Source organism: Merops nubicus, unplaced genomic scaffold, assembly GCF_000691845.1.
Source record: "Merops nubicus isolate BGI_N331 unplaced genomic scaffold, ASM69184v1 scaffold45104, whole genome shotgun sequence".
Taxonomy (NCBI): Eukaryota; Metazoa; Chordata; class Aves; order Coraciiformes; family Meropidae; genus Merops; species Merops nubicus.
Genome location: NW_008605746.1, coordinates 8,162 through 35,782, shown reverse-complemented (window position 1 = coordinate 35,782; position 27,621 = coordinate 8,162). Strand labels below are relative to the sequence as shown.

Below are 27,621 nucleotides of genomic sequence, written 5' to 3'. Positions count from 1 at the left end.
CACCTGCACTACCACGTGCTGGAAAAAGAATATTCTGCGAAATAAGGGGAAACGACTGCATTTGTAGGTCATAGCCAGATTCAATTGTTTTGTTTTTCATAGATTGCATATATAGAAGTTTCATCCACACACTTCAATAGACTCTTAACAGCAGAACTTCACATATTTACCTGCTTTACAGAAGATAACTTTTTCCTCATTGTTTACAATATACAACTGTATCCAAATTTTACCTTGTACAGTGTGATCTTTAAGAAAAAGAAAGGACATGAAGGGCGTTGCTTTTTTTCTTTTAGCAGCAATGAAGTATCACCCCTTTTTACATAACCGAATTCAAGTTACAACCAGAAGTGACTGCACCACAAAGTCACCAGGTACAAAACTGCTAATTTGTTTTAAATTAATAACTTGAAATTATTTTCCCCAATACAACCCTTATTTTTTATAAACAGCAAACATTTTGCTATTTTGTACATAGGCTAGCAGGCTTGTTTCAATATGAAAGTGCTAATTCATTTACAGATTTATCAGTTATGTAGTGCTACATTAAGTGTCCAATATTCTACATATGAACAATCTTAATAAATGGAAATGATGAAGATTAAGTAAGGCTGATTACCTTATCTTATTTACATTAAAAGAAGAGACAACCAACAGGAAGGGAGAAAAGGGAATTAAGTGGGGCAAATACTTACACCGCCACAGGTGTAAAAATTAAGTCTGCCTTCTAGCTTGTACTGTAAATGAGACATTTAATAGTCCTGCAGCCCATGCCTATTTGTTTTTCCTCAGAAAAAGAAAAGCTGCCTTCATGACATCCCCTCTTGATTTCCGATTTCCAAAGTGTGTCATTTGAAGCTTTAAATTCAGATTCTTCCTATCTTCAAAAAAAACCTCTGGTATGTTTTCCAGTATTAGGTTGCATGATCAGATCCCAGTTCTGGGGCTTTTGTCCAATCTATTTATCAATTAGTTTAGAGTGAGTTGTAGATAACATGAACCATTTCTGGAACCACTATTGGGAGGAACACAAGCTCTTCACTACAATCACACAGTAGCAGGAAAAGTGATAATTCAATTCATTCCTGGGGCAGGGCCTCCAAAATTAAATGAAGTTGGCACAACTGGAGCATTGAATTTGTATCCTCCATGCTTTTCAATCATTTTGGATTCTAAAACAAAAGAAAAAAGGAAAATACTTCAGTGTATGTGTAGGGGGGAAGACAGATTAAGGTTTTGTGACTAAGCATTTTGAGTCTCTCAGATACACAGCGTTAACCTGGGGTTACCCAAGAAAGTAATCGGCACCCACAAAGTGAGAATGTGCCAGGCTCCAGGCAACACATGGGCTCATTCTTTATTTTAATGCCTCATTATTATTATAGCTATGTTTAAATTAATTTGTATTTTAAAAAGCCCACACTTCAGCTTTTAGACACAAGTACGTAATTTTCACATTTCAGAAACAGGACTTGAATGAATGCTGGACTTCCAAACCTGCTGAAGGGTGTCCTGCTCTGATTAACATTAAGAGACTTTTACATCAAATAAATAACAGAGCACATGTACAAAAAAGCCATACACAGATGTTAGCTGTTTTCAGTGTCCCTACCTCAATTCAACAAGATGAGCAGAAACAGACAATGAAACACCAGAAACACTTTTTAGCATACAGGCATCTCCCCCCATCCCCGATTAATCTAAAGTTTGAAGTTTAGGTTACTAGACCATATAAACATTCTGAGAGAAAACGACCAATATCACTTTTCGTTTTCAACAATTTTCAACAATAGAGGCATCTGACATCCACAGAGCCATCACTGTAATTATCACTGATAGTTAAGCTGTCTGGTTTTACTAGCTGCATATTCCATTCTTCAAAGATTACTGCATGACTGGTTTTTATAAGCTCTAATACATGGACAACTGAAAATAAGGTGGGTAAAGAACAGACAGAAATGTGTTTTTCTATACAAATGTGCATTTCTATCTACCTTTACTACAATCTAGATAATGTAGAAGATTTAAATTGCTCCCAGCTCAAGATAATACTTAGCAAAGTCTAAGAGCTTTCTCCAACCTCAAAATAGTTGCAATCCCTCACTTTCCAGGAACACAGCACAGCTCTTATTATTTATAGGATCTGCCTTTTGTTTCTGTTTCTTTGGAGATGGGCTAGAAAAACGTTGCCATGTCTGATGAGGGGAGAACATGACCTGGGGAACATCACTTTGTTCTCTCCCGGCTCCATAGTTCACAGAACACCAATCTCTTAGCTTATGGGAGTTCTTCTTAGCTACTCTAGAGATGGATAATTGTATTCCAAATCCTTCTAGCAGGATGTCCCCTCGTGTGGTAGGTGGCCTAAATAGAGTATCAGTTGCTTTGATAGTACAAAAGAATTTCCTAGGATCTAGTTGCCAAGTTAAGCTTCACAATCTCATTGGAACTTGCTATATGAATGCACAGCTGAAAAAATCCCCATTCCTTTCATAAACTGCACAAGTAGTATCAGTATCTCAGCACAATGTCTAGTGCTTGCCAGGGGTCACAGTGAAACTATTTTGTAACCAGTGGCTCATTCCGGACACTCACAAGCTTTGTGAGCTAAGTTAGGCATTTTTCTGACAAAAGCTAGTTGTAAAATGCGCATTCTCACTACCAATCTTTTACTGAAAGGTTTCTGGACTTCTGTTTTGAAACATCTTGTAGTAATTGCTCAGTAGGATGCAGGATATGAGACTGGCCTGATCACTCAAAATTCAGCCTTGACTTTAGACAGTGATCTACTCAGGCTTGCTCTCAAACACCTGGGAAAACTTGCAAAATAAAAAAGAAAACTGAAGATCTGACCACTTCCTATGTTTAAAAAATCTGTATTGAACAGTAACGGTCTGAAATATTTAATAAGCTTAATGGCATAGCTTTGCAGATGGATACTACTTCCACAATTTGGTATTCTCCCTCCCATAAAATCATTGTCTGTTATCCCAGCTGGACTAGGTCACATCAGAAATAATTTATCAGCTACTTAATGTGTTTATTACCATACCTAGAATTCATCCACCTTTACATAATCAAATCAATTGTTTTCAAATCCAAGTAATTATAAACAATATGCTTTTATTTACTTGGCCACTTCATTAAACACTTCTATCATTCCTTACACCTGTAGTAGGCCATACAGTTTGTGTATGGAGGCATTGTGACCTAACAATTTTAAAGAGATTGCAAAGATCTTTGGAGTGTAAACTAGCCCTGCTTTGATGAAGACATTATCAGGCTTCAATTATAGGCATTTTCTGTATTAGGCTTCTTGAGCACAAACAGCATTCAAACAGCAAAAGCAGCAATTAATGGCATAAAGGGGGAAAAATACCATGTGCTGCCCGCCTCTGATCTGCCAGAGTTGCTATGTCCTGCAATTGTTTTCTTTGTTCTTCATTAAGACCCTGTGTCAAAGCTTGGTACCATGCAGGGTTACGATTCTGAATTGCTGCAAGAGCAAAAAAAAAAAAGCCATAAGCAAAAGGAAAGTGTTCATTAAAATGTCCTGTAATTCAAAGCTTACTCACTCACAACCATTTTAATCAGAATAATGTTCTGTTAGGGTTACATAATTCAAGATATTTGAAAACACTAATACAACCCCTGACCTCCTCCCTCTCACCATACATTCATTCAGGCATCTCCCCTGCTCTAAAAGCTTAACGATGGCTTTCCCCTTCCAAAGAATTAACTTATTCTGAACTCACTGGAAAGCCTGTTTGGAAGATACAGTAAAATTTAACTTAAAATATAACTTCCTGGCCAGGAAAGAAAATAAATTTACTTACTCTGAAAAATTGTTTTAAATATTTGATATTCATCAATAGGGTTGTCTTCATCATCAATAATTGTGGAATAGCCTTCCAAAGCAGTCTCTTCAGCATCATCTTCTTCCCAGTCTTCATCATCTCCATCTTCACCTGCCTGTTTTGCTAGAATTTCTAGATATTCTTGACCATCTTCATCAATGTCATCTTCATCACTCCCCAGTTCCTCTGGGTTAAATACCACACACAAATTTATCTTAAGAATAGCAAGAATAATTCTTCAAGAAGATAGGTGATTATACAAAACAGGCAATGGAACTGGTAACAGAATACTGCAGACTAGAAGCTCACTTCTCTCCTAGCACCATGGTCTTTTTTCCCTACTTACAACAACTGTGAATGTAAGTAGAAAAGGAATATTTTACTGTCATAAAAATGTATACATAAAAACGTATATGCAGATAGCTTGGAACAGCACTGGATAAAACTTTAAGCAAAGCAATATTCACACTCCAAAGAAAGTTTGAGATAATTTGCTGAAAATACTTTTAAAGGCACATTCAAAAGGGCTGTTGAAGAATGCTTGAGAAATAAAAAAAATGTAATAGTATGAATGATGTATAATGACAATAGTCTGGAGAGTCCAGAACTGAACAGCAGAGATCAAAAAAGAAACTAGGATTTAAGTAGATAAAAGAAAGCCAACAGAAGTAATTTTGAACTTTATATAGAGAAGGCAAAAGATGTGAAAAGCTTGTGAAATGACTGCATGAATAAGAAAGTCTATAAATGCTGATGAAGTAGAGACTATGTCAGCCCAAAATAAAACATTAAAAAAAAAACCTCCACAAGACCTGTCATTTTCAATACACATTTAGAACATCAGCAGCTCATGGGACAGTCTGCAATATATAGTCCAAGGTGTACAATAGATTATGGAAGGATTCCTGGAGGTTTCTACTGATTCTTACCCTCCACTCAAATGTGAAACATGCCCCAGTAATAATTCCTTTCAGCAGTAACAGTACCCACATACAGCAGCTTGATGTGACTTTGAAGAGACAGCCTAGGAAGTTAGTTTTTAAGAGGGACTAGAAAGTAAGTCATATATAGTCAGAAGTCACTAAAAGATGTCCAGTGTTCTACTGTAGCTTTCCACTTTTGGAATGATGGAACTCTGAGGAATTCCACAAAGGAAATCGGCATCTCCATCACAAAAAAATAAAACCACCAAAGTAACAACGTTTCAGTTTCTGTACCTGTTTCCTCATCTTCTTCAGCTTCATCATCATCATCACTGTCATTTTCATGCTCTGCATGACAGGCATACGCTCTTTTCAATCCATTAAATAAAAGGATAAAAGCTGGCAGGATCTGGCCAGCAACCTGATTTAAAACCTGTGGTATTTGCTCCAGATCAATGAGAGCACACAAGCCAAGTACACACATCTTTCTGTCATGAAGTCTACAACACAGAACAGTAAACAAGTTAAGTTGTGTTGCAATTTACAAGCAGGTAATATGTATTGCACAGAATCACCTTCAGAATTACAAAAAAAACTTACCCCAGGAAACAGTCCACATCATTAAGCCACTGTGTTATGAAGTGGTTAGTGACAGGCTCCACATTATTAGGAAAACGAAGGTTTTCCAATGTGTTCAATAGCAAATGAGGATTGTAATACAAAGCAGCTATGGCAACCTGGAGGCACATCGTTCGCAGTTCACTTGTTTTCACTTCTCTGGTCAATCTCTCTAATGCAGCTTCCACAAATAAGGGTATGCACTGAAGAATGAGAACCGTTACACATTTAGTAATAATAAAAAAATTTAGTTCTGTATTTCACAGTGAAGTTGAGAAATGGCATAAAACCGTCTGGTGCATAAATACAGGGTGTATAAAATGGGAATAGTTTTTAATTGACAGCAGAATTCATTAACAAAGATCAAATGAAAAGGTAAAAAGTTTTCATCTACTCCAAGCACACGGATTTTGAGACATCATACACAGCAGATATAACTCGTGGTTCTATAATACTGGGTTTTTAAAACGAAAAATACAGGAAATGTGCACACTAGGAAGTCCAGAAAAAGAAGTCTTTTCTAATATCCACAAGGTGCTAACATCCCAAGAGAACAGCTATCCAAAAGAGTACTCTCTTCAGAGATTCCACACAGAAAAAAAATTTGCTATAGATATTCTTTCAAATAAATTACAAATTAAAGTTTCCAGAGACATATCCGCAAGTATTAAAAAGCATGCAAAAACTGTCTGAATGGCTAATATAAAGCACTTATGTACACAGCAGCAGCATCCAAATTCACCTCTCAAATTCTAACTTCCACGTGTGCATAATGAAGTCCTTGGTTCCTCTACGACATTAATCTGGATTCTAGGAACTTCATCTTCACTCTTATTTATTTCAAGGCTATTAACTTGACAGACTGAATAATTTTCATGAAATATTCACCAGAATTAACTTCCAAAATAATTGACTTTTAGAACCAAGACACTCCTAAAACACTACCCTTTCAGATTCACATAAACACCTGGGTTTTGCAGTGTCCTAAATTTTGGAGACAAAGCGTGTAATAACTATCTTTGTAATGTGGTTAACTGAGTAACATTCAAGTATAAGACAGGATTATTAACCATACTACACAAACTTCTCAGAACAGAACTCCTCTTAATACATAATCAATTAATATTTGAAAATAAAAATTTTTCAAAACATTAGTTATAACTGAAGTTGTTACCAACCTGATCAATGCCACGCCCTTTACACTGAAGAATAATTACTTCTAACAGCTTTGCTGCGTGACATTCTGCATCTTCTCCAGCAACTCCTGTAAGGACCTGAAAAATAGCAATTACTGATGATTTTAACCCTTCAAGAAGGATTTTCTATGTACTGCTTTGCTTTGAGAAGCTGATATAAGTTTACCCACTCGATTACAATACCCATATAAGCAACGTCAGTAAAGCAGTCCAATCTACTGCAATGGCTCACTACACAACTACAGACTGACTGACCCCCATTCAGCAGTGTTTCAAACTAACCTACATGTACAAATATTCAATGCTTCTATGCACACGGAGCTTACAACAGTAACTGTGTAAGCATCATCTGCCATTCTGAAAAAGTTTATTTCCATACACAAACCAAAAATTTTTCTATGCATTCATGTACTGAATGTTGTAGATGTTTTATTTATAGATTTGGGATATCCACTAGGAGACCACACAATACCTAAAACTTAAGTGTTAAAGATTCACTGCACTCAGCTATTAAAACATTAATCTCTGAAAGGTTATAATATGGTAATTCTTATATATATTAAAAAAAATATTCAAGCATTTACAATAACGCTGGTTGCGACCTGTTTTCAAATAAAGGCTGGCAAGAGTTACCCACTATAATATTTAAACATCTTCAAAAGAATTACTCAGGAAATACCATGGGTAGGGCAGCTGACAGTTCACCATAGTTATTCCATAGAACACATGATATCCAGCAGTGGAAAAATGGAAAACCCCCAGAATACTAGTAGAAACTATAAAATTTTGACACCATCCTGTACTGTATTAATTTCCTCACACAGGGCTAACATCGTGCAAAGCTTTGTATTCTACATATTGGTTGGATAAGGAAAGCCCAGTTGACAGCTACCTTTAATACACAAGGGCTGAGAAGCTATGTCAAATACAGGAACACAACCCAAAAGTGAACGGGCTAAGTCAGAAAACCTGCATTCTGTGCCAGCTTTCCTCACTGACCTAGCATGAACTTGGGGAAAAACAACTTGCTATTCCGATCCCTCTATCTTCCATCCCTGCTCCACTGTTTTAGGTAATACATGTAAGACCTCTACGTATGGTATGTGGTACCCTAGACATTGCTGAGGCTACAAGTCTCAGATAAAAGAAAGCATCTACCTTCAGCAGCATATGTACGTGTTTTACCTGCTTGTGTGCAGAAAGTGTATTACTCAAAACACACGAAAAAAACCCAGAGTTTTTGTACACATGCTTTTGTTGTATATGCTTTGTTTTCCCCTTTTAGCAAAGGCATGTATCTGAAATTTGATGCAACCTCTTTAAATTTCCCTGCAATGATGTAATAATTTGTGAAATCACAGAGGATGTCAAATAGCATGATGCTTTAAGAGCAGACAGCAAAAAACTTCAGTTTCTCAGTCTACTGCTGTGGAAAAAAGTACCCAGTTTAACAGTGTATTACTTCAAAGACGACTGGTTTTGTTATCACAAAGGAATCCTACTTACCTTCTTGCACATACTGTAGATCATTTCAAGGTACTTTGTGTCTGACAGAAGTGTATCTGTATCAACAGTAACATAATTATGCAGGAGAGGCATCATGTCTGTATTAAAAGAGGAATGATCAGTTAGATATTGTTTGCATGTTTTATTAGATGAGGTTGAAATCCATGTATTAATAAGCTAATTGCAGTTCTTGCTTAACGTTTAAGACAAGCGTACCTAGTCATAGATGCCTTAGCAAAACAAGTCTGGTTGCAGCAACAACAGAATGAAATGCAGCAACAACAGAATGATACTTCAGGTGTAATCTCACTTCAGTGTTCTCCTAACATTTTAATCAAGCAATTTATTGTATGGTTGAAATGACATATATGAAACAGTATGGTTTATGATTTATTTGTATTGCTTACCAGTAAAATAATCAAAGCCATCCTGCTGAAAGACTTCAAAAACAAGAGGAAGAAGCTGCCACATTTGTGCAGAGACTTGCTGACAGGTCAGACTATGAGCCAAGGAAAAAATTTCTTCATAGAACTCTAAAACAAACAGAATCTAAGTAAATTTAATGCAAATCCCATACGCTCAAAAAAGTGAGCCAATAGAAGTAGCAATACCTAATACATGCTGCTGCAAAACTGTTCCAATCACTTGCAAACAGATCCCTTCCAGCTGCTGGGTAATCTGACAAAAAAAAAAATAGTAAAAAAAAAAAAATTATATGCAGCATTCTTAGCTAAGGATGTGTAAGAGCTTTTAATATGAGGTGGTTCTAGAATATTTTTTGAATATTAGAAGAACCTCATTGTAGGGTGTCTTTTAAAAAGGAAAGCCTAACAATAACTCTATGCTTTAGAGTTTAGTCCTATTAAAACATAATAAGTAAACATATATCTCAAAAGGGTAAGCAATGGAAGTTCCAGGAGTGTTTGCTGTTCAAAAAAAAAACAACAAAAGAAACCCCAAAACCAACCAAATATCAAACCACCTCCCAAACCTAGCTTAGTACGTTCATATGGTAAGTGGAAAATCAGCCTAAAATTCTGGTCAATAGATTCAGACACTCTTCCCAATTAATATTTATTAGTCCATGGAAGAGCTAACAAAACAGTCATTATTTACCCCTACAGAGCATTTACCTTGCATAGGGCAAAATAATGGTTGAGTTTCTGGTCTTAGCTATGCAGAACAGGATTTTAAACTAGCCAGCTAAGTACCTTATCTCTTGGAACACTGGTCATCCTGTGAGAGATGTCTCTAAATATAAAAGTTTCAAGGTTTTACAATTGAGTTCCTTAGTCAGGACTAGCATATGTTTACACAAAGTTTTCATTTAGATAGCAAGTATTCTCTAGCAAGAACAAGTTCAATGAAAAGCTTGCTGAGCAGCTTTAGTAACAAGTAAATGAGCCAGACTGGTCCTTGGTCTATTGCAAGGCAGCAGTGGATTCTACCCCTGGGCATTCCAAATACGTATTAACGCTGCTTCCTCAGTAAAGTCTTCAGAGCCCCAACAGTGTAACTTACCACTGAACTGTTGAGTCACAAAAAAACTTGTCATCTATTGATCAAAAAGCAGTAGCTGACTTTGTCAAGGATTTAAATCAGCAATAGCTTCTTCTGAACAAATTGTACTCTGGACAGAAGTTTGTCCATCCAGTATAACAAAACTAAACAACAAAAGTTTCCATCACACTGGTGGATTTTACAGTGCAGATCAAGCAGGTAAACCCCCCTGTCCCTTGGCACAGCCACAGCAGCTCTATTTACAGACATCGATTCTGTTGCAAAGAGCAAACTAAGCCGGCAAAATAAATGTTTAAAGCTAACTGAAGTTTTCTTTGAAGGGCAGACCTCATGAGATCAGATGGTTTTTTTTCCAGCTGAGCTGACAAGAGATCCATCTGCTAAAGCCAAGTTGCTTCCACTGAATTAGAAAACCACCTGCATTCTTATGGGAAATACTGTGGCAACGCTTATGCCCTGTTACTACATGTATTGTGTTAGAAATGCGACTCGCTCTGTTACAACTCTGTTGCATAAGTACTTCACTGTCATCTATTTTAAGATACTTTTGGCTGAAAGGACAGTCTTTCAGGTAACAACGTCAGGAACACTGGAACTACAAAAAACTTTTTGTTACGTATTGTCTAAGACAATAGACATTAGCTTTAAAGTAATTTTCTGCTTACTTCCTTGTGATCTTCAACTACGCTGAGAAGTGTATCAATAGTATTCAAGATTCCCATTGCTGTCACTGCTTTGTCATCACTGCCCTCTTCATCTGGTCCAGTCTGGATCACCTGGTTAAATGTCATTGCCTGCATATAATAGCAAAATAACCCATAAGTAAGTCAATTAATGAGGACATGCTTGGAGATGAAGAACAACTGTGCAAGTCTGGTACTCTACACAATTTAAGGAGGACTTCTGCTAAGAAAACGTGTATTAATATTAGAAGGTGACTGGTCCATTCCAGAGTTTGCTTTTAAGATTGATAAAGTTAATGTTAAGCCATTTGAGCTGTCAACATTTGTCCATTCATAAATAAAAATACATAAATGACATTACTTTCCCTTGCAAAATAACACTTTTTTTTTTACAAGTAAGTTTTTCTGACACAAGTTTTAATTGGTAGCTGAACTAGACCAGACCACTTTGCAGGTATTCCCAGAGAGGGCATGAAACCAATTTACTTTTGACTCTAAGACAAGGGCCTTTAGTAGCAAAGTGCTGAGCTGATCTCTGCTTTTGAAACCACTAGTACAACTGGTCAGATACAGCCATAGGCTCAGAATTTCTCCTGCAGATTAAATTTTATTTTCACATTACGTACAATGTAACTTTATTTTCACACCAAGCTTATTAAAAATCTGCTCTTTACTTTCCCATTTTAAAACAGAAAACCTAAGTCTACCTGCAGAAACTACCTAAAATGTGCTACCAAAATTAATTAACACTATCAGAAGAAAATGCATACAAAGATTTCTCAAACATTCCTACAATTGTTTTTAGAAATTTTCATTTAATTCAAGTTATAAAGCCACTTTTGAGAAAATAAGAGTCTAAAGGTAGAAGCAAGCCACTTGGGTCAATACACTTCAGCAGCCTGGAGTAACAATACACAGTGACTGATGGACAACTGTCCCAATTTTAAATACCCGTCTTTCACGTATCAAACATCGAAGTCACCAGAACATCTTACCAAATGCTGTGTCATTTCTACTGCAATTGGAGTAACTTCTTCACTATATTCACAGATCATCTTCTGAATCACATTAGTAAGATCATCATTTTCAGTCTCTCTTATAATATGAAGTAAAGCTTGCATTACGGGTCTAATGAATGGAGTAATATATTCTTTTGCTGTAAAAGAAGTGGAAGTATCTGAACTGACATTCTTATCATACTGCAGTATCAGTATAAGAAAGTCAATATATACTTTATTAATATTTAGTGCTTTAGCATTAATATGCCAAAACCATGGGTAATAGAAATTGTTGCAACACTGACATTGAGGAAAAAAAAATTAAAAATGTATTCCACAAGAATCACAACCAATGTAAGAGCATCAGACTTCTGCAGTCTTTACAGAATACCAGGAGACTTATCAATGCAAATTTTAATTGAATGGAATTGGCACATGAGCATTTTTGTCAAATTAGCCGAAGTATTTAATACAAAACTTATATTTGCTTTGTGACTTTTACGCCAGCTTCAGAAATACTGCACAATGTAAAGCCTGCCAAGATAACTTCTCAGTAGAATAAAAAGTGTAAATTTTAACATGAATAAATGTATGCTGAGACAGAAATGCTTATATTGCCACTGGATTTCTATGATTAGGTGCTGCAAAACTGGATTTATTGTACCATGAAGTTGTGATAGTAATTCATAAAAATTTTACAACTTTGCAGATGGAAATCTACAATAAGTGATTTCCAATTACAATTGCAAGAAGTAAATTAGCATGAAGAAAGAAGATAACAATTCTCCCTGAACATCATAATATTAATGCCTATTCCACTAAAGCTTACTGTAGCTTTAAAAAAGGAGGGCTACCTTTCTCTTGATTACTGATCAAAACTTGAAGGGCTATTGCAGCTTCCACTTTCACAGGCATTTCTCTATCATCTATCAGACACCGTCTTGTGAGTTCTAAGGCTGTCTGGAGATTCTGGTCACTCTTAAATTTGACTTCACAAAAATAATGAAGAACCCAACAAGCCTGAAAAAGAGACATTGAATAAATTCAGAGCTACAAAACCTACAAACTGGATTACTGACCATTCATATACCCATAACCTACATAGATGATAAATCTGAAGTATAACTACTGTTGAAGTGAAGACACTAAAACTTTCTAAAAGATGAAGGTGTTTGAGAGTGTGGAGGCTGGCCAGTGGGAGGCTTGTCTTTGAGACATCACTAGGCCAGTACTATGATCTCATGTTTATGTCTGGCCACAGGTTTTGTGTGAGCAGTACAGCCTAAATGCAAAACACAAACAGACCATACTGCCAGACACAGATGGAAAACTATGCACACAGTTCTGCAGCCATTTTAAAACTATGCAGTAGCTACCCATAGTCACACAGGCTGATGCTAATCTCTGAAATAAGTATACATATTACAAAAAAGATGCAAATGGGAGTGCATCTGTTAAAGGGAAGAAATTAAAGAATACTCCTGAACTCTCCAGCTGGAACAGACAGCGTATCTTAACAGTACATGTAACACTTCCTTACCCGTGCCCTCATGTAACCCAGCTCACTGCTGAAGAGGGGGAACACATGATTCTGCAACATATATTCCATCTGATCTTTATATATCTTCTTCTGTCAGAGTATGAATAGAAAGACATCAGTTTAAAACTTCATATAAAAATGCATTTCAAATCCAGTAAAAAGTCACATGTGTGAAGAGCATAAGAAAACCCTCATATGTTTAACTTGCCCCTTTATTAAAAGTCCATTAAGCAATAATGAAATTCCACATTAGTCATGAAAATTTGGAGCCTACATGAACTTTCATAATTTTCAGTCAAAGTAGTGACACTTTTTTCTTTCACTTTTTGACTCCTAGAGACATCTTTCGCTTGGCAGTACATTAGTATGAAAAGCTAAAGGGGCCAGGGAAACTTCACAGAGCTGTGGTTCAAACAAGTCCAGGCCCTGCATTTTTTTGCTACCATTCTAACTGAGCAAGGTTGCCAATTACACTTCATATCCTCTCTTCCATACACAGAAAAGATCTTGTTAAATCAACAGCCTCTCACTGGATAGATTTTTTTTTTTTTCCCACTCCTTCCACAAAATAAGAGAATGCAGTTAAATGTGGTGCAGGAAATCGTGTAGTAATTCTTACCACAAGCAGAGAACTTAAAGGAGTTTAAAACAATAATCTGAACTTGAACACAATCTAATAAAACTTGTGCAATTAAGCTGACAACAACCCCCAAACAATTAAGGTCAACACTTTTAAAAGAAACTGGCAGCGATTCAAAAACTTGTAACCTCAAAGGCCTATTCTAATTTCTTCTAAGATTATATATGTGAAAGAAAGGAGGAAAGAAAAAAGGAACCAAAACAACCACCAGATTATGCTTACTTTTAGGAGAATTTCAGCCAAAGAACCAATCATATGTAAAGCACCATCTTTCTTACGAGGGTCAGCATTTGGCTCCGTAAGGATTTGATAACAAAAGCCCATTGTCTTCTGTAACACCTAGATTACATGTAAGGTTAGTCAACATATTTCAATCAATCATCTCAGGTACCGTTCTATCAGTGCTCTGAAATGCTTAAATTTCTAATAATTTCCTCTATGGCTGTCATTTGGATCATGTTTTCTACGTTTGTTACAAATACCCAACATTGCTGATAGGCAGGTCCTCGTGGGACTGGCGATACAAAGATCATAAACAGACCCGTGCAAAATAAATCTGAGAGAAATACATTTCAGTGTAAATTTTATGATATGACAGAAACCTGCAAAGTACAACTTTTATTAGTAATTCTTTCAGCAAATGGAGAGTATAAACTAAATCTAGCTAACATATTTGAGTAAAGTCACTGCATATCTTACCTCTTTCCTTTTACTACATGATGTAAACAATAATGTCTGAGCAGCAGTTGTTGGAGAAATGAAGTCTTCAAATACATCTGTTAAGTGAACATATAACAGCTACAGATGTTAGTACTTCACTACAGTTAATGATCCTAATATAATCTGATGATTTCATATGAAACAACAGAGCACCAATTCTCCTTTTTTCCTGGTGGTTAATCACACTTTCTTACTACAGATATTCCAAGACCAAATAACCATAACACATGGCTTGAGTTTCCCCAACACATGTTTCAGCTTTTTCAAGATCACAGGTTCTACATCTCTCATTTGAAATTTTAAGTCTTATTTTAAGATAAATCTTTTGTAACAGTCGAAGCAGAGAGCAGTCAGTTCTTCATGTATATGCTATTTCCTGTACAGGCAAGCACACAATTGATTGAGTTAAAAACACTCCGTTTTTTATTTCTCCACAGACCAGGATTATCAGAGCCTTGTACAATACCTATACTGTTTACAGGTCTGCCTCTCACCTGAGGTGTAAGAAACTCCCAAACCCATCAAGATTCCTTGTTCTAGCCACATAAAAGTCCTAGCAGAGGGAAGAATTTGTTCAGGAAGTCTGTAAGTATCTTCTTTCCTCCTCAGCCTGAAAGGACTTCATAGACTTAGGGTAAACCCCAACAACAAGTGGCAAGCCACAAGAGATGAAATCAGACAAGTCTGGAATGTCAGGCTTACTTAGTAACATTCGTTTACCATTACAGTAAAACTATTCTGAACTGTGCCATACATGAAATTTCTTAAGATCATAAAAATTCGACAGCTTGAAACATTACCTCTTGTAAAGCATAAACTTAATAACATTAAACTTTCATAACTGTTAGCAAGATCTGGACTGTTCAACTTAAAACCTTGTAACTGTCAAAATTATCTACTTTTTCAAGTGCAGAAACTCCTGTGTCACTGACTATATTATCTGTCATTTCCACATGTACATCCAAAAGTTAGCTATATAAAGTTATTTGAATAATACAAACTTTTGTCCTTTTTTTTTTTTTCTTTTAAAGAGTAAAGCCTTCTCTGTCCTCAAAAAAACACCTACAAAAATCCTGTCTTTGTGTGAAGTCATATTCTAACGTGAGTAGATTTCAAACTCTCACCAAATTTCATGCGAATATATTCATACGGATCTTCTTGCCAAAGCTCTTCATCAGCATCTGTATAGCACATCAAGGGAAAAATAACATCTTGGATAATTCCCTGCAATGAAGAAAAAAAGTTGAAAAAACGCTAGTGCTACTAAATCAATCTCTATATTCTTTCCTGCATTTCACAGATTTTGTCCATCTTGCCACATATATAAAATTGTAACTTTCTGGAACTCTTTGAACATAGTGGGTTTTAATGTGCTACCCTGCAAAAAAGAGATCCTTTAACTTAAGGTAGGGCTGCAATACAGCACAAGCTATTAGGTTTGCTTTGGATAATAATACCTGGAGATGATTCAGTGCCATAAATTCAGCAGTTAACACCATCTCCAAATTCATTGTTTTGTGGTTACACTGTAATCCTTAATGCATATAAGCACAAAGGACTGACAGGAAGAAAAGCAATTAGCTAGCCTTGCTCATGTTTCAAAGTAACCTTCACCAAACACAGTTAAACTCTTTCCATTGGCCATTTACAACAGATCCTCAGACCCTGAGTTATAGCAAGAGTAGAAACACCATACAACAAGGTGACTAATGTACTGCTGAGTCATCTAACTGTAAAACCCCCAAAATGGCTTACTTGAATATGAGGTTTTAGATTCTTCCAAGTGACTGAATGTGACACTCCTTGATTGATATAGTTCAGTGTTTGCTGCAGAACTCTAGGAGCCATGTACTGCTTTTCCTTGTATTGATACAACACCTTCAGCAACACCTAGGAAAAAAAATCCCATCTCGTCAGTAGCTGTACTGAGCACAGATCATTTTAGCCAGGAGACTTCTACCCTCCCTCGTAAACCTACATAAGAACCCCTCTAAATCCAACAAAAACTCCTGTTTATTCATTAGGCTAAAATGGGTACTGACTAATCCTTCTACTAAATATCACTGTGAATGTTATAAGACAATTTGCAACTCCTATCAGGTTCTGCACAGCTTTTTTTTTTTAAAAAAATCCTTTGGTAAAACAAAACATACATGCTAATTCATCACCAGCACAGCCCAGGGGACCTTGCCTTCCAAGATTTATTACTGCATTTTGTGACTTCTTGGGGGCAGAAATTCAAGCCCACACACTGGATTGGTGAAATACACAAGTCCACCGATTGTTGCCTGTGTGCAGCTCTACAGTAATGACACTGCAGGAAGAACGATGTGTACGAAGAGTGATGAACCAGCCTCTGCCCTTGGCTTGCTGGCCTCTATCCTTCTCCTGAGGTGGCACTCAGAACTACTCACAGGGATTTACATCTGTTAAAGTCCAAGTCTCTCTGTGAATAGGGACACGAAGTGGACATACGATTGTTACTAGTAATTAAATTCCAGCTCACTGGAATGTTTGGTACTGGTAACACAAGAAGGTTTACTTGTAGCCCAATCCGGGCCAGTAGCAATAATGCACCTTCAAGAGCAGCGGCATCAACTGGAGAAAAGGAACAAATCCCATTTCCAGAGTTTCATTTAGTTCTTCACATTAAACCACAACATTAAAAAAAAATCAAAAACTGGTGGAACTGAAAAGATATCCATCAATCTGTAATATCACAAAACCCCCTACATTCTAGGAAAAAGAGATTATTATTTTGAAAAGTAATCCAATTGATAACATTTATTACACAAGCAACAAAGCATTTCTCCCAAAGTAGATGCCTTGCACTTGAGTTTAAAAAGATGCATTAATTCACCATGGAATTCACAGCAAATTCATTTACAAATGTAAATGTTTTAAACTTTGAGAACTGACAACACACCCAAGGCATAACTGCTCATGTTTAAAAGCCTCCTGGACTTAAGGAAACTACTGGCTGTTACCCTCACTTGAGTACAAGGCTCTGGTGGTATTAGATATTGACTTAGAACAGGAAAGGAAAAGAGCAAATGTTGAGACTTCCAGCTGTTTCAAGGATTATCAAAGAATACCTATGTGTCAAAATTCCTTTTTAGCTTCTTGTGAATTTATTAAAAGAGAAAATGATTCTCTGCAAGAGCAGTACCTCAAGTGACAGACCTTTGTAACTTCCAAAAATCAGTTAAGCTTGAGTTTTACTCATGTTGACCATTTACATGGTAAGGTTAATATGCTTCTTGACATTAGAACAATGAAGAACAACATTACTCATTAAAAACAGTTAAACTAGTACCAAAATTGATTAAACACAAACAACTCCACAATATATTTTACTTCCTTGATGGTATACCTTAAATACAGACTTTCCAGAAGTAACTGGGAGGCTAATGAAGACTGGAATTCCTTGCAGTTTTACAGGTGTACATGGTAAAGATTAATTTCCTTCATAAATTGCAACAAATAAACCACCATCACTGTATTAACATAATATACTGAATTTTTATAATGGAAGGCCATGGAGCCAGTCTCAGCGCCCAAGTCCCACCACTGTGGTAACTCAGGAAAGACTTAAAAAATATAAACTAGAGGTTCTTTGTTCTAGGTAAAAGTAGCAATCCCGGGTCTTCAGCAAACTAGAACTTAACATATAGTCACACAATCTTCTCTGTAGAAAAGCTTATACAAGAAGGTCCAATTTGGTGGTGTATTTGAATTTTAGAAGGATCTGAATTTTCTTTTTCAGAGAGAGAGATAAAGATAATCTCACACAGAAAAACAAATCCATCAACAGTCAGTGAAAGGATGGGGAACAGTCTTTGGCAACAAGGACAAAGTTGAGACCTAACAAAAGGTCTTTGCAGCCACGTTACTTAGGACAAGTGCTTTGCTCCTCCCTTTTCACAAATCTAAGGAGGTTCATTATTCAGATGCAGTAAGTAAAGAAATTAAAAAGATTAAGAAAAGGTTTAAGAATTGCAGTGACAAAAAGCAGGATGTGGGATGAAGACACCAGGGCAAGTAAACAAAACTCTGCAACTGTGCCAATGAACAACCAGGCAGTAGTGTTCAACCAGGGCTTAGTTCTGGCTCTGCAAATGAGAAATGTCTTGAGCAAAACAGCTGCTAACACAAGGGATAAGAATCAAGGTATGCCAGCTAGGCACCTCAGCCTGTTTTGGCCAAGCTTAATAAAGTTTAGCTGATGTACTGGATTATTATTTTTGGGGGAGGTTGATAACATTTACATGACAAAAAGATAGAGTAGATTTAAAAAAACAAAGAATAAGAAATAATTATGAGAATAATATTAGCAGTATGCTTTAAGTTTATACTTGAACAATCTGTAAACCCATACAATATATCTATTACTCCTTTAGTAAAATGTTGCATACATTTCAGAGTAAATAGAACTCAAAGAAGCAAATTAACAGAATTTGTATTCTCCAGTATTTCACAGATTTCCAAATTTTGTAAAGTAAATCCTGTTCAAAAATATTCCATAACATTTATCTGAGGGATTCAATTCCTTCAGCATACATCCAGGACTTATGGACGGCACCTTAAAAATAATCTGTATTTCTAAACAAGTTACATCATTGTACAGGAAAAAAAAAAGTATGCATTTTGAAGTCTTACTTTTTAGAAATTCTCTTTAGAGACTTGAATTCTTGGTGTTTCCTACATGCAGTACCAGTAAAGATCAAACCCGATGCAAAGAAAATGTAAAGAAAGAGTATTCTGTTGAATTGTTGGATTTATCTTTTCAAAGACTTCTGTCTATACAGTCTGTCAGAATTTAGTTTTGAAGTTCAAAGCAACCAGTAAGGTCTTAAAGAACATGTAATAATTATCTGTGTGATGTTATCTACAGGTGACAGTTGAGCACACTGAGGAAGGTGATGCTGGCTCCACTTGTCTGTGTAGAATGTTGGAACATATATCCCAACACTCCTGTGACAAATGTTCTTTTCCCTTTCAATACTTTGGATGACCTTCAAAAGCAATCTATTGAAGAGATACTTGCTCTACTTTTCCCTCCTTTAAAGTCCTGTAATCCATTGTAGTTTCATTAGGATTAAGAATTGCTCTTTCTCCTGATTAAAATAAAGGCTTTGAAGAAAGCATTCCACTCCCGGAGATTTTCATAAATTAATCGTCTATTTACATTTACAAGCTAATCACCTTCATATAATAGATTTATGAGCCAATATAAGGAAATTTTAGAAAACTCCCTGAATTTTTTTTATCAATAAACTTGTTCCAAAAGAACAAAAGTCAGTACTATAGCCAGAAACTGTAAACCACATTAAAAATTTCCCAATATTCATAGGAGTTTTCTTGCTAGTTCAAAATATTCAAATGACTGACTTGAAACACATGCACTGTAAAAGAGGTGGATGACAATTCTCACCCCACCAATCCATTCTGTCCCTTGGGGAACACCTGTAGGTTGCTGCCATGTAGTAGGACTATCTGAGTCATGAAGCAAGGACAGCTCAGCGTAACACGGATACACCCGGTGAGTAACTGCTACAGCCCAGAAGACGCTTTTTGTGTCACAGACCTTGTAGAAGTAGCGACCCCCAGACAAAAAGAAGAGTGGAAGGTGACCAGACCTGCCCGTTTGTAAGCAAGCCTCCGTTTGACCAGGCTTTTGCCAAAGGCTGAAAACTTACTATTTACTGACTTTGAGTCAAAGAAATGTATCACCAGAATTAAAAGTGTCTGTAAGAAGGTCAACTGCACCATGTAAATATTATACCTCTCTCTTCCAGAAAAACTGACAGCATTTATCTGAAGCTCATCTGAGGTCTTGTTATGAGAGTGTTTACTCTCTTTACAGATTATCAATTCTGCATAGGCTACTTTCAGTGGATTGTCCTACATGGCAAATTAATTTTTTTAATCATTCTTTTCTCTCAACCTGCAGATGTCAGCGCCTTCCATATCAATGTGCTTAAAAAAAAACCAATTGTGATGAAGAGCAAGAAGCCTTTTCAGAAAATAATGAAATTAGAAATCACTACTAACTCTAAACTTATGCTAACAGCCCCCACATTCAGTGTTTCTTACTTGCTGAACACCAACAGCAAACGCCTTCAGGAACACTTCAGCAAATTCATTGTACTCCTTGGAAACATTACCAGGGCTTCCATACCTAGAATCAGAAGCAAATGCACAAATTCAAGGCTGTAACAAAGTTACTGACTTGAATATTTGGGGTTTTTTTTAAAAAAAAAAAAAAAAAAAAAAAAAAAGGAAAAAAACCATACCTTTCAAAAAGCCTAGCTAAGATATGCAAAGCCCACTTCTTGCATTTCCACCAAGGCAACTCAGGTCTATCATCTTCATCAACTTGAAGGGTTTCCTTTAGGAGAAAAAAAAATTTACCAACTATTCTCAAAGACTTCAGATTGTATGAACACCAAGATAGCACATTTTGCCTTCAAGCTACCATTTGCACTTCTAGCTTAATAGAAGTACAACATATCTAAAAGTAAACCCCATGACATAAGCTGCATAAATGGTCAACAAACTATTGAAAGAAGGCAAAATAAGGTGTGCTACAATTTCAAAAACAGAACTTCCATACAAGCTACATATTTTCAGAATTTGTCTAGCCTAAAATATCCTATTTAGCGTAAAAGTTTATCTTCTTGGCATCTACTGAGAAAAAAGAATGTAGGAATAAAATGTTAAACTTTTTAGCATTCTAATGAATTAAAAACATTTAAGATTAAATAGGTAGAAGCCACTTACAGCTGGTACATCCCTATCGACAACAGTCTTCAGGATTTCTATCCACTCAGTCAGGTTTTGCTGATTTATCAGCTCCAAGGGTAACGTGTACTTATTAAAAAAGAAAACACAAAATACATTTATTACAAAGCTATTTTAAAATAATGTTACTTTCACAGTTTGAATTTTAGCTCTTGCAAAACTTTGTTTTCTTAACTACATTTAACTACCATGAAAGATTAGCAAAACTTGGAAAACCAGCTAGTGTATATCCTCAGTATCCTCAAAGGTGCCAGAGGTCTTTACTCCTATTCATTCTGTTTATGTAATGCTAAGACACTACTTAAACGGATGTTACACCAATTTCTAGAAGCAATTAACAGCATAATAGTAGTTTCATTCCAAACTGCTGCATTCACACTGGCGATTCAATGTAGGCTGGCCTATACAACCTGTCATTAGGAAAAGGATTTTCTAATTGTTTTTCTGGCAAGACTCTACCTCACAGCATGGCACACATACGTTCTATCTAATGGCAACCAGGAATAGCACTGTACAAAAGTAAAACACAATCAAGCACACCAAAACATGTGATCCATATAATAGCTGAGTAGTAGGGGAATGGTTCAGATGCAATCTAGTATAGTTAATGCTTCTGTCATTTACTATTTTAAGGAAATGCCTAATGCTTTAAGTTAAAATACTAATCAAGTATATACAAATTTTATTTTTTACCTGGACAAGGGCATAAAATATTTTGAAGATTTGTTTCTGGATGAGGACAGACTGATCAGATGGATCACTCAAGAGCTGAATGAAACTATCCTTCAGAACTGGTAGAAAATGTTGCATTGCAGCTATCAAGGGACTCCTCTCCTCTGGTTTCTTGTACCTTAAGATAAGAACAAACTAGTTTTGTAGATCTTTCAAGTAGTTTTTGAATTTAAAAGTCAACCTTTCCCCAGCATAGACACAAGTAGATTGTATTACAGTTCATAACAACATACGATTAAAAAAACCCCAACCTCTAGCCATTTCTCGTTACAGAATCTGAAATACAGCTACAGCCAGACAACGCTGCAGTTAGAAGGCAAGGCAGAAAACTGCTGAGCATCCATTACTTCACTATCCCCATCACCTTTCTGCTGGCAATGCACTCCTGCCAACTGACTCCCTCTGAATACTACATCACATTCAGTCACACCATTACCGTAGTGAGAAGCAATCAGAGCACTACAACAACTGCAAGCAGAGGTATGCACTTATTGGCAAGAATGGCAGATTCTGGAGTTTTACTGACTAGCCCAGCAAGAAATTTATTAGAGTTCACAATTCATCAAAATATTTCCAGAAACTACACAGACTTCACCGTTTACTTTCTTCACTGTCAGTGTCAGTTTACCTTTGCTGTCTCTCACATCTTACAACTTAATTTGCCCAAATCTAACTGATAGGGAATGCAGGTCCCAAGGCTACATGGCAGATTCGGAACAGACTTGGATTGCAACCCCGCTCAAAATACTGCCTCAGACCTTTCCGTGCTGCTGACAGCCCACCAGTTTACCTGTGCTAAAAAACAAGGCCTCTTTCTCAAAAGATTTCAAAATGAATTTCAAAATTCATGAAAGGAAACAAAGCTGAATCTTGAAATTTCCCCTCCAACTTTTATCTTACGAAGAATAAAGTCTTTATTAACTTAGAGGTATCACAGCAGAATAGGATCTTGTGCGTATTGGTGATAACAATAAGAACAAAGTAAAAATACACTATAAGACTCCGTAGCTTTATTTTTTGATTAAGCAGTTAATACCATAATACTCTTGGGCACTTGCAGGAGATTTCTGAGTTGGTGGATTGAGGTGGGGTTTGGGGGTTTTGCTTAACACATTTTTGGTAGACTTTTCACTAGTATTAAATACCAATGCTCAGCCTCTTAAACAGTGCCAATTTGCAGAAATATAAGATAAAGTCTCCTCAATCTGCTGCCATATAGCATGCTCTACAAAACTACTACAGAACACTGGACTCCAAAATCCTGTTCAGTAATATAGATTCCATGTATTTTCTGAAATAAATGTAAAATTTGACGATTAAATGTTGCTCAGGAAAACTCAAGTTTTCTAATTTCAACAAGACAGTTGAAAAAGGTCAGAAAGAAAATGACTATGCAAAGAGCAGGCTGGATTTGGAGGAAAGAAAATGCTGACAAGCCCCAAGGTATTTACATTCCACAATAAGAAAAAAATATTCAATAGCTAAATATTTCTACAACTCAGGCAGTAAATAAAACTTGATCAGTCTTAAAGACTACACAGATTCCCCCCATAACTGACATAATTCAACAAATTTTAGAGACCTGCTTGCACCCATATTGTTATGCAATGAAATGTGCATGTTCCTATGTGATTTGTGAGACTGACCCTTGTTGACTCCCCCAGAAACTGAAAAACTAGGAGCATTTGCTCACCTCCCAAAAGTGTTTGAACAGCTGAAGTGATGAATACACTTGTTACCTTAATCGTGCAATGACTGCGTTCCCATCAAAATCCTTCCCTGAGCAAGGACTGCTATAATCATAACAGACTACCAGTAAACACTCCATATATATCTCTCACAGATATACTGCATATACGTTGCATCTGCTGCACCTACGCTTAAAGATGTTTAAATTGAAAATCAAGTGAGAAATTAGTTTATTTCCCTTTCCTAGCAGGACTCGTAGCTTTCAGCCACCAAAGAAAATCCAACATGGGATTAGAAAGGTCTTTATAGCATTCCTGTAGAAAAGGATTTTTGAGAAACTCGATATATTCACCTGGTTTACACTAATTCATGTATAATTCATGGCATTAGACAAGTGAAAATTTTCAATGCAGCATTTTAAATGGAGTACCTGAAACGAAAATATTATGCATGAGAGCGCTTTGAAAGGGCAAACTGTGGATTCCATCAGTTCCACTAGTACAATTTCCTGACTCCAGGATTGCACTTTTCTCTGACCCAGCTCAAATGGGTTTCCTACATGTCAGTAACAACAGCTAAGCTCACATAACTTCTCAAAGTGCAGCCTTAATTTTAAAGCTCTGAGCATAATACCAAATAAAGAGCAAAGAACATTCACCTGTATCCCAGCCCAGAGCCTTGCATATAGGAGAACGGGGGGCTTTTACAAAGACTTCCTACGATGGGTTGGATGAGGCCATCAAAATAACCATACCAAGTCAGTCAGCTAATCCTGTACCTCCTAACATTCGCCATTTCACACTTCAAAGCCTTTACACATTTACTATCATTGATACCTAGAGTACAAGTGGTTTAAGAGTCTAACCTGGGTTTAAATAAACAATCACCTTTTGCAAAAGTATTTTGAGAAGACTTTCCTACTGCTATCAATCCATAAACAGCTATTAAGACTTTAAACCACTCTTTTTTTCTGATCTCAAACTGTTAATGAAGGCAGTTTATCTACAATTTTTTAGTGGAGAAGATATATGAGCCCACACCTGCATTGCAAGCATTCACGAATACTTTCTAAAATTACATTGCTATCACCTTTGCACAATCCCACATTCAAGTCTACATTACTACAATATAGTTAGGGAATACAAAAAAATAGACAAATATATTAATTCTGGTATTTCATATGGTAGAGAAAAAAAAACTTACTCATAATTTTTCACAAGTTGATAAAGACAAAGAAGAATTCCAAGCCAACAAGCACTGTTGTCAGACTGAAGATAAAATCCAATTTTCTCCACAACTGCAGTCCAACGACTAGGATAATCATGCTTGATAATATGGTGAATACAAGTAGTAAGCTGTACTCTAGAAATGAAATGCACAATTAAATAAGTGACTACTATTATTATAATAATAGTCTCCTGGTTTTGAAACAGCTAAAACTGCACAAACTTAAGACTTATTTCAAGTTTTGTTTAGGTTCAGGTTCTGTACTTTCTGCTTAATATTATGTTTGAGAAACTTTAAATTTCTACTTGCTGCATAAGCTGAAAACTGTTCTTCCATGTACATTAATTCTGTGCTTCAGATACACAGTGTATGCAAAGATGCTTAGCATGTAGGTGATATTACTTGCACAAAAAACCCCTAACCCCAACAGTCAGAAACCACAGCCAATTCATAAACAGGTTAAAACTGCTTACCTAATCAGCTCAGGTGAGTGAATAATAGCTTCTACGATATTTTCACGAATACAGTGTCTATCTTCTTCTGGAATGGAGTAAGGTGGAATCTCTCCTGGTGAAGTTTCACGATCTGGCCAATACTGGGTTATCATATTTTTCAGGTAGATAACCCCTGTGAGACAAAAGTGCAAATCAGTTGATGGCCATTCTAAGTACAAAACAAACATACATTTTGCAAACAAACCTATTTCAGAACAAAATTGACTGAAATGACTAATTCATTGGCAGTTTCTGAGGAGAATCAAAATACATAAACCATGTGAATTATTAACCTAATAATGTACTAAGTTGATACTCTTTTACCCATTCATTGTGATGTTTGTAACTTTAATTCTGTTAAGAATATGTTCTCCTATAAAAATAGTAAACATATTGCTTTTATCCATGCTAGAGATAAACAGTCATGGAATGCTTTAGCAACACACTTCTGAAAAAAAAACTTTATAATTATTTCCTCAGTATTTTCACATAGACAAAGTTAATCAATGCTAACAATTATCTACAACGTCTCTTGAATGCAAAACCAAAATCTAAATAAGTTTGTGATACAGGAGTTAATGCTAAAGAGAAAGAGAGCTCCTTTATACCAAGGTGACAGGCCACAGCACTTCGCATCAGTCAGGCACAAATGCCTGCATTTACCATTTGGCATCCAAATCCAAACTGCCTCTGTGGCAGAAAATAGATTACAGCGCTGAAAGAAAAGGGCTTACAAAATGCAAAAAGAAATCTCAAATTACAAACTAATGACAAAGTTACTACTAATCTACTTCTATGTACAAATACATAAAGCAATTTCTCTTCCCAATTTTCATATGCACCTTCTGAAGATTCAGAAGGCAAAGGGTTTCTGAAATGGTCTGCAAAGGTAAGAAACACTCAGTGGATATGTGCTCTTACAAGACTGAAGTGATACAGACCTCCATTTGTCCTCAGTGGGATTTACTTTGCCATTCAGTGCTTTACAAAACAGGCACTGTTTCTAAGATGTGTTGTACGAGTTATGTCCACTCTCTACAGACTGCTTTGATTTCTAATTGGCTTAATACCGAAGGTGAGTTTTTGGAGGTTGTTTTCAAACCTCCCTTTTTTTTCACGTTATATCTATTAAGCAATAACTTTGAGTCATCATCTGAATGCTACACCCAAAAGTAAGTTAGGCTCATGCTACAACTTAGAATTAGCTACTACATTGAAGATCCAAATAAGCGATCAAGATCACGCTTCCTGAACTGCCAGGAAAACCATTCAAGTATTGTATTAGAAACCTCTATCAGGTAATCACAGGAGTTTTAAGGTGATGTTTGGAGTTGCTAATATTCAATATAAAATTTTACTGATGGCTCACTTGAAAATCAGCACCGTTCCAAAACACATAATTTGCTTTCTTCCACTTAAAATGTTTAGAAACATTACCACTACTAGTAAAAGGTTAAATTACCTCCTTGGACCACGTGTGCTAGCTAGCATCATAAACCATTGTTTCCCTGAAGACTATTTTCACTAGAGATAAAAGGAGTGACCACTGAAGAGCCAGCCACCTTTTCTCTGTCTTCCCTATTCATTGTATGATGCCAGATATAGTTCATGACAACTGTAATTGAAGCAACTCTCAACTTTTTGAGTATTTGAGATGAAACCAATTTGAATTCTTTAACAGTTTGTGTATATGCATGTGTGCACACCATTAAAATGGATACAATGAAAACAAGATTTGAAAACTTGCCTGCCTGTCTCACTGGTAAATCCAGTTGCTCGGACATGGTGATCTGAAGCAGAGTTGAAACAAAGTTCACTGACTTATGAGCCTGCGGAGGTAAAAAACAAAACAACACAACAAAAACTTAGTCAACCCATTAGGTTCTACAATATCTTTATAATGATATAATGCAATCAATAGAACACTAGCTATTCAGATAGTTTCACAGTAGTCAGCTAATCAGCCAAAGCATTCCAAAGTTTCTTGAGTTTCATGCTGCCTGCGTTTCAAAGACAGCAGATAGAACAAAAAACTACTGTTTAAGGTAGTGGAGTTGAAGAAGTCATTAAAGAGGCTTCAGGAATCAGCCTTTTACGGTCACCAAACACATTTTTCAATCAGAACAAATACTTACTTGAAAGAGCAATATCTAAATAGCCAGAAAACCCCAAATACAGCAAGCGTATCATGACCTTTAACAAAGTACAAAGTCATATATAATAATCTAAGAAACAGATGGCAACTATGTGTCAAAACTAAGCCCAGCCTTAAACATGCCTGTCCAACTCATAGTTCACCTTTAAGGAAAAAAAAAAAAACAAAACCAACCCAAACCCAACCAGTTTCAAGTGACCATTTCTGTACTACTGCATCAACTGTCAGCTAACTATAGAACAGCAAACCAACAGGATGGAGACCTGAATGCAGAGGAACAACTTTGCACAGATTTTCAAGGGTTTACTTATAAAGAAA

At 36.2% G+C, this 27,621-nt stretch overlaps 1 protein-coding gene across 1 annotated transcript; it reads right to left on the bottom strand.

Annotated features, from left to right (window-relative positions):
* Window positions 1-277: 277 nt before the first annotated feature.
* Window positions 278-26,973, bottom strand: IPO7 (importin 7). Its single transcript, XM_008939420.1, has 24 exons — window positions 26,896-26,973; window positions 25,128-25,281; window positions 24,631-24,789; window positions 21,700-21,856; window positions 20,986-21,075; window positions 20,499-20,593; window positions 20,299-20,383; window positions 15,958-16,092; window positions 15,327-15,426; window positions 14,182-14,258; window positions 13,705-13,821; window positions 12,843-12,932; window positions 12,157-12,322; window positions 11,300-11,460; window positions 10,287-10,415; window positions 8,712-8,778; window positions 8,508-8,633; window positions 8,101-8,198; window positions 6,577-6,672; window positions 5,381-5,601; window positions 5,075-5,280; window positions 3,837-4,041; window positions 3,380-3,496; window positions 278-1,172 (listed from the first exon to the last, which is right to left on the bottom strand). Exons 1-22 carry the CDS (start codon window positions 26,930-26,932, stop codon window positions 4,028-4,030), a joined length of 2,580 nt encoding a protein of 859 aa, XP_008937668.1. The 5' UTR covers window positions 26,933-26,973; the 3' UTR covers window positions 278-1,172; window positions 3,380-3,496; window positions 3,837-4,027.
* Window positions 26,974-27,621: the final 648 nt, after the last annotated feature.